A 16,567-nucleotide genomic window follows, 5' to 3' on the forward strand; every position below is an offset into this window, starting at 1 on the left:
ATCATCACGCGTTTCCATTGCGATCATAAAATTATCAAATTCCTTAGGAAGGCTAGACATGAGCATAATGATCAGAAGCTCCTCCTTAATCTCTATACCGGTTTCATGCAATTTCTCGTACACTTCCGAGAACTCGTTCAATTGTTGCACCACATTACCATTTGACGCCATATTCAAATTTAACAATTTCTTATACAAGGAAACTTTTTGAACCGAATCCCTCGGCATGTAGACCTCTTCCAGTTTTTTCCAGGCTTCGTGTGAAGTTTTCGAAAGGGATTTCGAGGATTTTTAAAATTATTTTTTCAATGCCCTAAGCAAGGCGTGGATTTTTTAAAAACTATTTTTTCAAAGCTTTATTCCGATCGTGGATTTTTTAGAAATATTTTTTCGAAACCTATCCTATCATTTAAAAATATTTTTCGTATGATTTTAAAACTATTTCGATTTTATTATTAAAATATATTCTATAAATAATACAAATAAATAATTCGTCAAGTCATCGGGACAGTTATTTCTTACAAATCTAAAAAATACATAAATTTCGATTTAAAACAAAAATTATTTTCACTGGAATGTAATCGATTATTAAGGAATACAAATTATTAACTTAAATTGCAATACAGTCGTTTAAAAGAATTAAAAAAAACAAAAACTTTTGCTTTGGATGTGATGTTAACTTCCTCTGCTCTCTTCAGAAACTACAGCACAATCGTGGGTTCATCTTCGACCGATTTGGTATTTTTACGGCGACGACTGGATTTAATTTTCGACAGGACACTGTAGGCCTGTTGGATTTCAATAAATCTTTGATTGGCTGCCGCCCGCTGAGATTCGTCCTTCACCTTGTCGGGATGGAATTCCTTGGATAGCTTACGATATGCACTCGTGATTTCCGCTTGCGAAGCCGTGGCACTAACACCCAACACCTTATAGGCATTACGTTCACCATCCACATCCATGGATTCGAATATCTCCTTCCACGTTTCATACCATCCGTGGTGCTGAGCATAATTGTAGGTATCCTGCAAAGCCTGGGCAATATCAGTCCACCAGGCGGAGGCAAGGAAATTTTGGAATGCTTCATGTATGGGTACCTCATTGCCATCCTCATCGGAAATGGTGCCGTTGAAGTACAAGAAACAACCCCACAATGAAAAGTAGATACAGAGGGCACCCGTGAATGTCAAGGTCCTTTGCATGGCGCTGCGACGTTTGGGTGGTGTACGCAACCATTCCTTGGAGTAGTGATCGAAGACCAATGCAGCAGCCAAGGAAGATATCAGCAAGGTATAAGTTTCATCATAAATAAAATAGCGTACGGGATAGGCAGCAAAAGCAGCCAACAGACAGTGCCAGAGAACACCCCGCTCACGACCAATATTACCCACCGTCCAAACACCCAAAGCAATGAAAACAGGTATCAGCCAGTGAAGAAACGAAAAGTCAATGCCAAAGAACACCGTTTGCGGTATGGCCATTTCGAAAAGTTGACCAAACAAATAACCAATCATAACTTCGCCAACAAAACGCCTACCCGAATAAGGTGGTTTGCGGAAATGTTGCAACTTCTTGACAAATTCTTCAATAAAACGTGGATCTTCATTGGCATCACGAACATAACCGGGTATGGCAAAAACTTCAAATATCCAACCGATACCAAAGTAGCCACCGAGGGTACACCACCAAACAAAGGCATGACGATCCCGCCGCAAATAGATGTGATGTAGTCCGAGAATACCACCGAATAGCCATAGTATATAGGCAACAATTATGGATTTTTGTGGTGGCAGGGCATTGACATTCGGTTTTGATACTTTGCCATTTTGTTGTTGTTTGATCTTTCCATTTGCCGCTGGCTGGTGTTTGCCATTTTGTTGGGACTTCGGGGATTTTGGTGAGGATGTCACTGCTGCGGTTCCACTCTGTTTTTCCTTGGACATTTTTATTTATTATTTTTTTTTTTAATTTAATTCTGAAATAGGTAAACATAAATCTTTTTCTATTAGAAATTGGTTCGAATTTAGTGGATTATTTTTCAGCCCATCACCATTACCGCATGCCTTAATTTTAGAATTCAGATTTTAACACTTAACTTAAACAAGCATTCCAATTCACCAAAAGCATAAACTCATTATTTTTTCAAGGCCCTAAGCAAGGCGTGGATTTTTAAAAATACTTTTTTCAAGCAGGGGCACGGTATAGAGTGTATACCACCTAGGCAATATGAGGTCAGTCAGAATAGCAATTAATCGGCTGAAGAATAATAAAGCAACAGGTGCCGATGGATTACCAGCCGAACTATACAAGACCGGTGGTCAGATGCTGGTAGGGAGCATGCACCAGCTGTTTAGTACAATTTGGCTAGATGAATGCATGCCCAATGATTGGAACCTCAGCATCCTGTGGTTCCGCGCACAAAAAAGGAGACAAGACGATATGTGCCAATCATAGATGAATAAGTCTCCTTCCCATCGCATATAATGTGCTATCCAGCGTGCTGTGTGAACGACTGAAGCCAATGGTCAATGACATTATTGGACCATACCAATGCGGCTTTAGGCCTAGCAAATCCACCATTGACCAGATTTTCACACTGCGCCATTCGACATCCCTATCCGTTCAGAGGTGTTTAAAGCCATACAAAATTAATACGGCTATGCAGGATAATTTTAACTGACACAAGGTCAGCAATTAAAGTAGGAAGGGACCTCTCGGAGCCCTTCAATACCTAACGAGGATTCAGACAATGTGACAGTTTGTCGTGTGACCTGTTCAACATTCTGTTTGAAAATACGTCATACGAGATGCAAATGTGAACAGAAATGACACTTTGTTTAGGAGTCTCCAAAGTGGGATTAGCAGTAAATGGCGAAAAGACCAAGCTGATGGTATCACCACGCAAGATGTCCAGTACACTCCGACCAACTGTGGAACTTGAAAACTATAGCTTCGAGGTAGTGAACGATTTTATATACCTCGGTACCGCCATGAACAAAACAAATGACATACATTTTTAAATTCGGAGAAGGATTGTGATGGCCAACCGATGCTACTATGGTCTGGGCAAATAACTCAAAAGCAAGTCCACCTCCCGCCAGACCAAACTTTTCACACTCTACAAGACGCTGATACTACCCGTGCTGTTGGATCTGAATCTGAAGCATGGGTACTTGCACAAGCACTTGGAGTGTTTGAGAGAAAAATTCTCCGGAAGATGTATGGGCCGATCTGCGTCGATGGTGAATATCGCCGTCGAATGAACCATGAGTTGTACCAGCTATTCTCGGACATCGACATTGTTAGACGTATTGAGCTCCAGCGACTACGTGGGTTTTAAAAGGCGTGGGGTTTTCAATGCCTTAAACAAGGCGTTTTCAAGCCTCTATACAAGGCGTGGATATTTAAAAATATTTTTTCAGGCAACCTCACAAGGTGTGGATTTAAAAAAATATATTTTTTTCAAGCACCTATTTATGATGTGGATTTTTAAAAAACTATTTTTTTCTTCGGTTTAAAAACTTGTCCAACATTCTCAAATAATCAAAAATTGTAGGGCATCGTTATATGAGGGTTATATCTAACCATGAACCAATATTGTTTATATCCAATTTATAGCCAAACAAATCATATTAAAGCCGAATCGATTGGAACTTCCGTTCAAAATACCCCCCAGTTATAGTAAATAGTTTAGGGACATTTTCGAGTGCTACATATTTCTTAATTGATCCAAATAGATAGATTCAAAATATGCAGTTTTAGCAGAATATAGAATTCAAAAATATAGTAAATATATACCCACTTAATTTCAAAACACAAAAAAAAGAAACTTCACATAACAATCTATTAAGCAATAAAAATTTTTACCGTTCCAGCATACATCCCTAAAGTATGTAGTAAGACAAATTCCACATAACAACATTATTCCATATTCCCCGTCATGCTTGGGCAAGATTCTTAATTATATTACAACAACATTCATTTGAAAAACAGAAGAAATAAACTGCAGTTTAGTGACACCATCAAAGTGATTTCTGTGGTAAACATCTATCTTGGGAGGCGGGGGTACGTGGGTTGCATTGGTTCTTGTGTTTCAAATTTTTTTTAGAAAGTTGTAGTACGAATTCTTTTTTTAATTGAAATCTAACAGTCGGTTTCCTTAATACAACTTCGTTGTTGCAATTGGTTCTTTTTTAGAATGTTTGGTGAGTTTTTTTTTAATTTGGAGTAAGTTTTTTTTAAAGTTCTAAACGAATGGAAGAAGAAACACATTCTAGGCTCCAGATGAGTTTCTGATTTTTTGTCTGTGAGGCTCCTGTGATTGCACAAATATTTTATCCAATTTTATGGTATAGAATCGATTTTATGTTAGTCCCTTAGGCTTGGAATTAACTCTGGTAGGCACGGGGGATTGACGGGAGTACAACTACATAGTTGGGTGCTATTGATTCTTTTGTTTGAATTTTTTTTTTAGAAAGTAGGAGTAGGAATCGATTCCATTTTAGTTCCGGCACTGAAGTTCTTGGTATTAACTATCACCAAATCTCACAGAACCAGGCTATAAAAACCATCTTTATCATTTTTTCTATCCAAGAAACTTATTTACCAAAATCTTCAATAGGCCACCAAATAAACCAAGATGATGCATGTCACTAAACTGCAGTTTCAAAACCCCAAAACCATTAAAACTAATAAATAAAGAAAAACATTGATATAAAATAAATAACAAAAAATAAAATATTTCACTCCACTTACCAGCTTAAATACTCCAATAGGAAATGTGCCGAAACAAAACTCCAATAAGAATAATTTTTTTCTCGTTGCAACGACGACGACTTTTCCAGACTATTTTTCTTTTCTTCTTTCAAGTTTGACTTCTTAACAATTTTTACGGTTACTAACTCCACCGTATGACTGTTGCGTTTCTTGTAGTTCTTCTTCTTGCTGCTTCAACAACTATTGGAATTCATTCAGCATTTACCATCATGCGCCCCGAGACTTTCTCTTTTCACGTCCGTCTGTCCGTCACAATCGTAGTAATACGTGCTGGATGGCTGGCTGGGTGTGTGTGTGCGTATGTTTCTTTTAGGCTTTCTTTCAAAAAGCCAACCAAAATAAACCAGGTATGATCAAGAAGCCACTTCCAAACAAAAACAGACACGTCAATTCCGGCCGCAATGCAATGCACAATTGTTCTTTTTTTGTTAAAATGTTAATCTTTTTTCATTTATAAATATCACGTTAATTGTTTTTTTTTATTACTAGTTCGTTATTTCTTTAAAATTACTATTTATTTTTAATTTTTCTTCTTTTTTTCTGCTTCTTCTTCTTCACTTGTACAAAACAGCGTCTTCACTACTTGCCGTCCCACAAAGAAATGCTTTTTACTGTTGTAATTCATTCTCTGGTTGGGTCTCTTGCTGTTTGGCACAATCAATCACAATAGAGAATGGTTCTCTCGTTCTCTTCCGCAGTAAAAGAAAACTTTCTCTTGATCTTGGTTTGAAATGAGTGTTGTCAACAATGAATGGACCGAAGGAAATTAATAACAAACATTAAAGGAATTTTTGTTATTGTGACCGTTGGAATGTAAGAAAAAGAAGGAATAAATGAAAAAAACAATAAAAGAAATAACACAAATTTTTAAATATAAAATTGAAGACGTCTTAAATAACGTCTATTAAATGAAAATTCCAATTAGAATAAATAAATTCTTGTCAAGAAAAACGCGCGCGCTCTCTCTCACTCCTTATCAGTAGAAGAAAACTTTCTCTTGATCATGGCTTGAAATGAGTGCTGTCAACATTAAGTTTTATCGATAGTTAATTATTTAATCGATTACATTAAAGAATTGATAGATTATTATTGTGGTCACTTAATTAAATGAGAAAAAATCAATTATTTTTAACAAAACGATGCCAATTATTAAATATCAACATTTATAACTGAACAAAAAAATTTCGCCAGCACTTCTTCAGTGGTAATCTTTCTTTTGATATTCAATGTCGTCTGCAATAACTCGCAATATTCGTCAGAGGGCCCCATTAAAGTAAAGTACTGTCATTTCGTGGCTTCAAAAATAAAAATATAAAATTGTTTTTTTTTTTAATATACACCTGAGACCCCCATAAAGTATATATGTATGATCAGAATAAAAATGTATGTCATTTGAAATCTCAATAGAGATCGCAATTTTTAATATAGAGTTCTGAAATGATATCACAGACAGTGGTAGCACTCCTTGGATATGTGGTATTGAAAATTATATCGGTCCACGTTTTTTGTGTAGCTCCCACATAACAGTACCTGCCTATATTTGGTATTTTGAAGCTTTTGGACATATTTTTGGTATTTTAGGTTTTTTACTGGATAAAAAACGTCCCATTAAAATTTATCAATATTATTCCACTTTTTACGGTAGACCCCAAATAACGGTACCTCCCAATATACGATAATTTGATCAGCTGTAATTTGGTATTTTGAGTTCTCACTGGGTAGAAAATCGTCCTACTAGAAATGAACAATATTGGTCCACTTTTAACTAAAAATTATCAATATAGGTCCATTTTTGCGATAGCCTACATATAACTGGTATTATTGTTGAATACGATTTTCATCCGAATTTGCTATTTTGGGTTCTCACAGGGTGGAAAATCGTCCTACTAGAAATTAACAATATTGGTTAACTTTTTACGATAGCCTCCTTACCAGAAACTATCATGATTGATCCATTTTTTACATGGTACAATTATAAAAGGTAACAGCAAATCCCAGCTGATTTGATTCCAACGTAATACTAGTGTCAATATGAATTTGACAAATTATGTTTTTAAAAATCACCCAATAGGAAAATTGGGAACGCATACAATTTGAAATTGTCCTTTATTAAATATGCTCCCGTATTCAGTTTACTCAATCTGTCTGCTGGGAAAGTTTGAGAAAGCAAATCTTTCTTCATTGAATAACTCGCAATTCCCTGCATTTTCATATGTGTTACACATATAAGTGGCAATTGTTCAATTATAGGAAAGACGTGGAAGCGATAGAAATATAAATTTGATAGATTTTCATTCATGTTTTTCAAATTTTATTTTGAGGATTCGAAAATATTTCATTTTCAAAATAAATATAATTTATTTGTTTGTTTACATTTACGTTGACACTAGTATAACTTACAAAAACAAATTTCCATGTAGTTGTTGTATCGTTTGTTGTACAACAACACTTGCTGTTACCTTCTATTATTATACCATGCATTTTTTAGGTTAGCCTCCATATAACGATACCTGCAAACATTCGGTATTTTGAAATATTTTAGATAAAAATTGACTGTTATTTTGGGTTATCATTGGGTAGCAAATCTCCTTACCAAAAACTATCAATATTGGTCTAAGTTTCAGGATAGACCCCATGTAGGGGTACAATATTCGGTATTTTGGATAAATTTTTCAACCGAATCTGGATGTTATTTGATTATATGGATTCTCATTTGGTACAAAATCGCCATACCAAAAAATGATAAACATTGACACAAATTTTAGGGTAACCCCCTTGGAACGGTACTCCTCAAATGTCAGTATTTTGGGGATGTTGGACGCGATTTTCATCAAAAATCAATATTGGTCTGTTCAAGGTAGTGTATGTAGTTTTGTATTCTGTATTTTCCTGAAAATTGCACAATCAAAAATCAAGGAATGTTGTGGTATGTTGAAGGTATACCAAGGTGATAAGTTTTTTTTTCATTTTTTCCGACGTTGTGAATGGCCAGCTGGTTTCAGTGTTTTTAGCAAAAACACCTAAAACTAATTTCTTCCGAATTATGCCAAATGAAAGTACGATATGTGATTTTTACAGAATCACCATTTTTGTCATAGGTTTTGCTAATTTTTATACAAATTTCAATTCAATTTCAATTTATTCAATTTCGAATTATGCCAAATTAAAGCACCTGTCAACTGAAAAGAAAACAATATTTAACAACTTACTTTGAAAGATAACCCTTTATTATGCGCCCACTTACCTCCTAATCCCTCATAACCAATTTGCATAAGATTCGGGTTGAATGAGTATGTGTCCCACATTTCCGCAACATTTGTAAGTACCTATTTCAAAGGACACAGTTTGTTTAATGTAAATATTTTCTAGAAGAAAAAAACAAAAAAATAGAAAACTTGCCCTCTGTGAGGTTTGAACTCACGACCCCTGGTTTACGAGACCAGTGCTCTACCACTGAGCTAAAAGGGCCACAATGCCTGCTTTGCCAAAGTGTTCACATAAACATTGCGGAAACAAAAGACTTGATGCCAATTCCGTCTTCACGTTACAGCCACTGCATTTTTGTATTAAATTTACAAAATATATTGAGTTTTTAACACTATGTTCAATTAAATTATTATTGCAATTATTTGTTGTCTTGATATTGCAAAAAAGTACACACAAATGAAATAATTGCTGATGTTGATGCAGGCGCAGCAAAGTCGATAACAATTTTGGCGGTGTTTTTCGCTATTGTGAATGATACACAAATGTCAGCCATATGATGCTTAGGTGTGTTCACATTGTGTGTGTATAATGGGGGATATTTGTTTCTTACAAATTTAAAAATGTTATAATGAAATTGTTTACCTTTTTTGTAAAAATCCAAGCTTTTTGATTAACAAAGAAATATTCTTCAAAAATTCTACACTTGTGGGACTTTAAAAAATCCACGCCTTATGGGTCCTTAGACAAATATTCTTAAAAAAAATTATTTTAAATTTGTTGTTTGGTTTTTAATCATCGTTTAATAAAAATCAAAATGTTTTCCTTACATCCACACATCTAACTCTACCCTAAATCATATTTAAATACCCCGCCTAACGGGTTTCGGGGCAAATAAAATCTTTGCCGGTTTGCACAGCTCCAAATCGGTACCCGGCCTCACCGCCAAACACAACATTATTTCCACCGATGATGCTTCGGTCCATACCGAATGTGATAGCAGGATGGTTGTTCTCAGCTTAACATTCGTTTCATGGGCCCCCTGTTCGGTCATGATTTTCTTAAAATCCGATAATTTCGGTACTACTGTATGTAAATGTTGATCGGGATATTTAATTTTTATACGCATATCATTCTTTTGCGACTCCTGGAGGTTATCGATTTCGGCCACAAAGGGAAGGGCGGCAATAAGGCCCGCCGTCACCTTAATAACATTATCCTGTGACATTTGTGGACACGGCTCCAAAATGTTGGCCTCACACATTTTGATATTGACATTTGGTGGTGGCATTCGCACAACGGACGGCTTCTGTACCAATGGGAGGATTTCACGAAATACTTTGCCGGGTTTAGGGTCAACAATACTGGCCAATTGATTTAATAGCTCTGTTGTTAGTTCATCTGGTTGAAAATCTTGTTTATCGTCTAGGAAATTGCTAATGTCCGAAGCAGTTTGCAATAACATTTGACAGGGGCCCAAGGCACTTTGAGAACGATCTCTTACCACGAGTACCAAATGTAAGGCGGATGCCCGAAGGCATATTTGTTTGACAAGCAACATATCGCTGTAGGTTAGGCCGGAGAAAATGTGTTGCAATTTGAGACAGTTGCGAACTAATTGGGCCAGGGATTCCTTAAGGGGGGCTCGGCTGTGTTGGGAGGTTGTACACGACTGCAGCTGTTCAATTTGTATTTGGGCGGCCAAAAAGGTTTCCAAAAAGTTGGCTGTGCCCAACATTTCGGGGTCTATTTCACCCAAACGCTGCAATTAGAAAAGATGAATGATTAAAATTTATATTTCAAAATGTTATTGAGAAAGCCCCGCCTATCTTACCTTCAAATTATCCTGAGCCGTTTTGAGCAGCGGCACCCGCCTCTCTTGTGTGGGTATGGAAAATATATCATTTATATGGGCCAACATGGTCTCCAAATATTCTCGCGAATTATTCGAACTACCCAAATCATCGATTGGTTTCTTCGTTGATGCCCCCTCAATGGGCAGTGGTGGTACCAAACTGGGCATTGCATCCCTCAGATAGGCATAATGTTTCAGTGTGACATCGGGAAACAAACTTATGATTGGCACCAAGCTAGCCGCGGCATTGAAGAGCAAAATCAAAATACACAAATACGAAGGATCTTCAACATCTCTCTCCGCACTATCGAAAAATGGATGATCCTGCAGCAAATGTGACGTTACAGCCATACACAGGTGGGGATGTTTTTGGCCCACCTTACGCATACAACCGAATGCCGACAGTTTGTCCTGTGGATATTTGGCCAACACATCGAGTAGCTTCTGTACCACCATTAGCAGACATGCCTGGGTGGACACCCGACAGGCACCCAACATAAGATGTAAACCTTCGCGCACCTCCACCGAGAAATCTTCCAGCGAGGATAACATAATTTCCAATTGATCCTCTCGCAACACAATGTGTCGCGCTATGGCTGTCAAACTGTAAATGGCCTTGAGGCGTACCTCCTCAATTTCATCATTGAACATGTCGACCAAAAAATCCAAGCAGGTCACCGCAAAATCGGGGTGCTTTAACGCCAGTTTACACATCGAATCCACCGTGGCAATACGCACTTCCATAAATTCATCTTCCAGGCCGTGGACCAAGGCGCCACAGGCCCCACTGGCTATCAATGATATGGTCTTGGCATCCAAATGCTCCTGGGGAGCATCATCAGCCCAACGCTTTCCCGATGACCATTCACCCGAGGCCACCAATTGGGCACCCCGTTCATGGGCCGTCTTCTTACGTCTCAAATTACTCATCAACTTCTTGTCCAACGTCTGATGCAGAAACTCCGGTCCCACCATTGTCATTTCACCCAAATGTTCCGCCGCTTGGACCCGTATTTGTATCGAGAGGTCACACAATGCTCCACACACCTTGCTGAAGGCGGCATCTATGAGACGCATTTCTTCATCATCCTCCGCCGTGCCACACACAATCATGTGCTCCGGATGCGTAATGCCCAATTGCAATACCAATTGTAGGGCCTGTTGCCGGACACATTCATAATCATCTTGCATGGCATCCACTGCCCTTTGATAGAGCGAAGGTGACAACACTGCTCCTCGTTCACCCAAACACAGAATGGACCTTAAACTTTGAGCCCTTACCCCAGAATCCTGAGAATCGGCATAATGGCCAATGGTATCGATGACACCCTTCTTGGCATCACTCAACGCCACAAAGGCGGCCAACACCATCAGGGCATTCTTTTGGGTATGATGTGATTCCGACGAGAGCTGTTGTTGGGCAAAATGGGCAATCTTCGTCAGATGCATTGTGGGTAGAATTTTCAAGTTATTCAAACCGATCTTATGCAGACTGCTCAGGCCCTGGGCAATAACCTTCTGTGACTTTTCATATTTCAAGACGCCAATTATTTCGTCAATCAGTGTATTCACTACTTCGGATATCCGAACTTCTGATAGATCAGCCAATAGGCCCAAAATCATTACCCGTATTGTGGTATCACCATCCCGTTCCTGACGAAAGAGTTCGATGAGCTTGTGGACCGCTTCATGAATCTCTGGCAATTGGCAATCGGTCAATACCAATTCATCGGCTATCTTGACCAGGACATCGAGTAGCTCCTTACTGTTTTGTGGTGAAATTGTCTCCAAGACATTGAGGGCCTGTTGCAGTTTGCCACTGGTGGTGGCATTTTTTGTTGTTTGAATACGTATCTTTTTGTGTGGTGGCTGTTGGCCGACTTCTATGGTCTCGGTAACGGACAGTGGACGTTTTGTGGCCATTGTGACAGTGGCCAATGAGGCTAATACTTCAAATGAATGGAACTTTTTGGACCAAGACGGTCAAGACGCTGCCTTTGCTTTCGTTTCTTTAGGTTACAATGCCGAAATATTTAAAATCGACGGCGTTGCGGAATTGGGCGAATTTGATTTACAACGTAACTGATAAAGCAGAATCAAAACAAACAAATATGAACCTTAGGGTATCATACGTTGAATATCAGACGTCTGCTTAACAACAAGAACAGCTGTTTATGTTTTGTTCTCTCTTTTGGTTGTTAGTGGCCGTGTTTACACAAACGATTATGCAATAACGCACCCAAGATTTATTCATAAAACTTGAACGGCCCATTTTGGAAAGGCCAATTTGTAGTCTTTTATTTTAGATTTTTAAAAATATTTTTTAAATATCCGAATCAAGGTGTGGATATTTTAAAACTAGGCGTGGAATTTTTAAAAATACTTTTGTGTTATAACCTGAGTTATCCTGGCTCCCAAATCACTTTACAAAATAAGAAAATAATTTAAAATGTAGGCTATGCTCTTTGTGCCAAATTTCAATTGAGTTTTTTTTTTTAATTTCAATACATTTCTTTTTCTACTATCAATTTGTATTAATTATTATTATTATATTTTTGATAAATTTTAACAAATGGAAGATACTAAATCAATCATTTTACCGCGTATTTTGAATGCGTTATCAGAACGTCCGAATTTAAGTGAGTATAAAAATGTAGAACCTCCCCATCAATTACTAAAAAAATATCTCATTTTAGGTGAAACTGTCGATAATCTCATTTTGGATATAAAAGATTATCTGGATGCATATGATGAGGAAGAGGAACACAGCATGGCCAGTGTTCGAAAATATCTAACTGATGCCATTAAGGTGGGTGAGGGATTGGGAATATTAGCTGTGACTGAGGATAACACAATCCGGATGCCTTTTAATTTCCGCCGTCAAAACGAATACGAAATGTCACCTTTGTTGAGGTCTCAACATACCAATGAAGAGGAGGAATTGGAAGAGGTGGAGGAGGTGGGTAGTGCAGAGGAGCAGCAGGATATTGTTATGCCTAGACGCTCGAAAAGAAAGCAGTTGCAACCGCAAAAGGTTTATTCTCTTCCTTAGATATTTATAACTTAATTTTGTATGATGGTTATTGCAAATTTAGATAACTAACGTGGTTCGGAATATTTTTGCGCAAATGGACGCAGCTGGAGGTCGGGGTACTCGCAGCAGAGGAAGTCGTGGTACTCGGGCCAGCCGTCGTAGCGTTGTTAGTAGAAGTCGCCCAGCCCCTCGAAGAAGTCGTCGTGCATCCCAGAGACGTCAATCTGCCAAAACCGGTCGTCGTATCTCCCGAAGACGCCGACACATGTCACCAACTCATATTTAAACAAATTATGTATCCATTTCAGTAGTCATGAAATAAATGAAAATTGGGTTCCGGAAAATTTTGGTTTCGAAAAAAATATTTTGAAAATTTTAATTTAAAAAAAAATAAATAAAATAAATTTTGGTTTCATTCTTTTTTTTTAATTTTTCGTTTCGTTTCAACAGATGAATCCTTACCAGCGGACCAGTAAAGTTAAATTGGATCCATAAACATGTCATTCTTCAACCGATACTAAATTTTTCATTTGATCAGATATAGAAGCTATATCTAAATCTGACCGAAAATATATATGGTAGCTATATCTAAATCTGAACCGATTTTCAGGAAACTTCACACACCTCATTCTATTTCAGGAAACTGCAAATCGAATAATATATAACACACATCGGATGAAAATATATATCTAGACCTAACACACATCATCAAATTTCGTGCAAATCGAATGATATATAGGGACTTTGGTGCACCATTTACATTAAATCGGATGAAAATATATATGGGAGCTATATCCAAATCTGAACCGATCTTCAGGAATCTTAACACACATCATTCTAGACCTAATTCATTGCGATCTGCCAAATTTCGTGCAAATCGAAAAATATATAGAGACTTTGTTGCATCATTTACATTAAATCGGACGAAAATATATATGGAAGCTAAATCTAAATCTGAACCAATTTTTCCCAATTTCAATAGGGTTCGTCCTTGGGCCAAATAAGTGACGTATGCCAAATTTCATCTAAATCGGATCACCACAATGTGGTGATGGGTATAAAAATCCACGCCTTGTTTTGGGGTATTGAAAAAATATTCTTTAAAAAATCCACGCCTTGTTTGGGGGTATTGAAAAAATATTCTTTAAAAAATCCACGCCTTGTTTGGGGGTATTGAAAAAATATTCTTTAAAAAATCCACGCCTTGTTTGGGGGTATTGAAAAAATATTCTTTAAAAAATCCACGCCTTGTTTGGTGGTATTGAAAAAATATTCTTTAAAAAATCCACGCCTTGTTTGGGGGTATTGAAAAAATATTCTTTAAAAAATCCAAGCCTCTTCGGAGTATTGAAAAAATATTCTTTAAAAAATCCACGCCTTGTTTGGGGGTATTGAAAAAATATTCTTTAAAAAATCCACGCCTTGTTTGGGGGTATTGAAAAAATATTCTTTAAAAAATCCACGCCTTGTTTGGGGGTCCACGCCTTGTTTGAAAAAATATTCTTTAAAAAATCCACGCCTTGTTTGGGGGTATTGAAAAAATATTCTTTAAAAAATCCACGCCTTGTTTGGGGGTATTGAAAAAGTATTCTTCTTCTTTTTAAAAAAATCCAGGAAGAAAAAAAATAATTTTTTTATTGAAAAAAATATTTAAAAACCATTATTTCGATTTCATTAATTTTATGTCTTTATTGAATATGTTTCATTTAGGATAAACAACCGGTATATATAATTATACGACAAATATGAATTACTTAAAAATGGAAAACAATACAAGTTATAAGACAAACACCAAAAAAGTATTGTTTTTTTATAAAAAAAATAAAGGAAAAAATAGGTACATATTATTTTCTTTTGTATAAAATTGCGTTTTAGAGCGCCTTTGAAGAAACTAGAAAAACTAGAATGAACTAAAATATCACGCTGCATCGGAAAATTGTGTTGTACTTCATCACTTTTTGCATAGAAAAAATACAACAGGGGGATTTTTTCGTTTCTAAATCCATTTGATTGAAGAAAAAAATTTTTTAATGGAATTCTAAAAATTTGCTAAAAAGTTCATTTTTGGAAGTTTTTTGTTTTACACAGCTTAAAAAAAAAAAGAAAACAACAAAAGTAGATTTTGATACAAAAAAGGTAATCAGGGGACCTGAAAAGAAGATTATAACAACATGTATAGAATAATTTATAATACCACAAACACACACACGCAACTATAGTATGTGTGTGTTCTTTAGAGCAGTATCGTTTTTTTCCCGCATTCCTTTGTGGTGGATTTTTTGCTTCTTGTTTTTTATTTCTCTCAATAATACCGATTTTCAATATTGGGGCTATGCGAATAGCAACCAAGCAATGCACAGAAACGCCAAATATAAAAATAATTTCGATAATTGTTGTTCATCTTCGTATTGGGTGGTACCACGATTGGCAGCTGAAAATATCAAAAAAAAAAAATAATTAAAAATTGAAACAGTTGTAGTAAATTTTTTGTATATTACAAACCTGCTGGTCTTGGTTCACCGAAATTCAAAGACGAGGTGAAATAACCAAAGGGAAATGCACCAATACCAAAAGACATGTGAAAACCATCGGCAAAACTAAAGCCCTGAAAACCCTGTTGAGGCTCTGGTTCGGTACGTTGGCCAGCTGGACGTGGTGGTACTTTGTTGCTGTGAATTGAAAAAAAAAAACAATTAAATCTCTCTCTTCCCCTCTCCCCCCCTCAAAACTTACCGTGGATCCTCCTGTTTGGTACTATTACGTCCATACAATGGTATTACCTTATCCTCACCAATGGCAGCCTTACAAACGGGACATAGCTTACGATTTGGCCTTGTCTCTAGCCATTGATGCAGACATGGCCAACAGAACAAATGACCGCACATACTGACCACAGCATCCTTGGCGGTGTCCAAACAAATGTTACACTCAAACATCGATTCTTCGACTTTTTCTTCATCCTTTTTATCACCGCCAGCAGTATTTTTATCACCTGTTGTTGTTGTTGTTGTGGTACTTCCTATGTTATCCTTAAGGTTATCACTGTTCAATGCACTTCCCGAAAATGAATAGGCTGTGGATGAGGCTGATGATGGTGAGGGTGTTGCAGCAAATTTTTCATTTATATTGGGTGTATCGTTCGTAGTTATACAGCCTGGGGATGTGGTGTTGTTATTGTTCGAAGTTATTGTAGTTGTGACCTCACTACTTTCGTTTGACGAAGACATACTGTTGTCATTAAAGGCTGCATTCCAGGCATCACCCTCAGTTGTATTGGTGGTACTGGTAGTGGTGATGTGTGAGGTTGTGGGTAATTCAGGTGCCGATGGTATCGGTGAATCGGTTGACATTCTTTCTTTTTGTATTGTTTGCTAGAGAGAGAAAAAACAAATTATTTAAAAAATTCACGCCTAATATACAACTTCAAAAAATAGGGTGGCGTAGGGGTGATAAGATAAACGTGAGCGTGAGCAAATCGAGATGTACAGGAGTCAGAATGAAGTCCTAAAATTCTACCAACGAGTAAAACGCCAAAACGAAGGCTTTGATGCAGGTACATCCTCCTGTGGAGATAAAGAAGGAAACCTGGTGACAGATACAGAACATTTTGAAAAACTTCTGGTATCAAATAGTAGCGGTGAAGTGGATACCCCAGAACCAATAATAGATGATGGTTAGAGTGTATACCACCTTGCCAA

At 37.1% G+C, this 16,567-nt stretch overlaps 3 protein-coding genes and 1 non-coding gene across 4 annotated transcripts; all 4 read right to left on the reverse strand.

The window, feature by feature from the left end:
- Positions 1–701: 701 nt before the first annotated feature.
- Positions 702–1,943, reverse strand: LOC133321742 (dnaJ homolog subfamily C member 22). The gene has a single exon (XM_061530822.1). The coding sequence runs from the start codon at positions 1,941–1,943 to the stop codon at positions 702–704; it is 1,242 nt and encodes a 413-aa protein (XP_061386806.1).
- Positions 1,944–8,172: 6,229 nt separating this feature from the next.
- Positions 8,173–8,244, reverse strand: Trnat-cgu (transfer RNA threonine (anticodon CGU)). Its single transcript has one exon. It is a non-coding gene; the product is annotated as a tRNA-Thr (tRNA).
- Positions 8,245–8,842: 598 nt separating this feature from the next.
- On the reverse strand, positions 8,843–12,107 carry LOC133321744 (integrator complex subunit 4). Its single transcript, XM_061530823.1, has 3 exons — positions 12,075–12,107; positions 9,815–11,800; positions 8,843–9,742 (listed from the first exon to the last, which is right to left on the reverse strand). Exons 1-3 carry the CDS (start codon positions 12,105–12,107, stop codon positions 8,843–8,845), a joined length of 2,919 nt encoding a protein of 972 aa, XP_061386807.1.
- Positions 12,108–15,197: 3,090 nt separating this feature from the next.
- On the reverse strand, positions 15,198–16,219 carry LOC133321745 (E3 ubiquitin-protein ligase RNF185-like). The gene is made up of 3 exons (XM_061530824.1): positions 15,603–16,219; positions 15,372–15,538; positions 15,198–15,300 (listed from the first exon to the last, which is right to left on the reverse strand). Exons 1-3 carry the CDS (start codon positions 16,217–16,219, stop codon positions 15,200–15,202), a joined length of 885 nt encoding a protein of 294 aa, XP_061386808.1. The 3' UTR covers positions 15,198–15,199.
- Positions 16,220–16,567: the final 348 nt, after the last annotated feature.

The sequence above is a fragment of the Musca vetustissima genome, unplaced genomic scaffold (assembly GCF_032173495.1).
Source record: "Musca vetustissima isolate MV318-11 ecotype Yass unplaced genomic scaffold, APGP_CSIRO_Mvet_v1 utg78416, whole genome shotgun sequence".
In the NCBI taxonomy this organism is placed as follows: domain Eukaryota; kingdom Metazoa; phylum Arthropoda; class Insecta; order Diptera; family Muscidae; genus Musca; species Musca vetustissima.

Coding starts and splice junctions, on each gene's coding strand:
- LOC133321742 (XM_061530822.1), bottom strand. CDS start 1,943: ATGTCCAAGGAAAAACAGAGTGGAACCGCAGCAGTGACATCCTCACCA.
- LOC133321744 (XM_061530823.1), bottom strand. CDS start 12,107: ATGGGCCGTTCAAGTTTTATGAATAAATCTTGG. Junction 11,801..12,074: donor GTTTTATGAATAAATCTTGG/GTGCGTTATTGC, acceptor TGGTCCAAAAAG/TTCCATTCATTTGAAGTATT. Junction 9,743..9,814: donor CGGCTCAGGATAATTTGAAG/GTAAGATAGGCG, acceptor TTCTAATTGCAG/CGTTTGGGTGAAATAGACCC.
- LOC133321745 (XM_061530824.1), bottom strand. CDS start 16,219: ATGTCAACCGATTCACCGATACCATCGGCACCTGAATTACCCACAACC. Junction 15,539..15,602: donor ACCAAACAGGAGGATCCACG/GTAAGTTTTGAG, acceptor TTCAATTCACAG/CAACAAAGTACCACCACGTC. Junction 15,301..15,371: donor CGGTGAACCAAGACCAGCAG/GTTTGTAATATA, acceptor TGATATTTTCAG/CTGCCAATCGTGGTACCACC.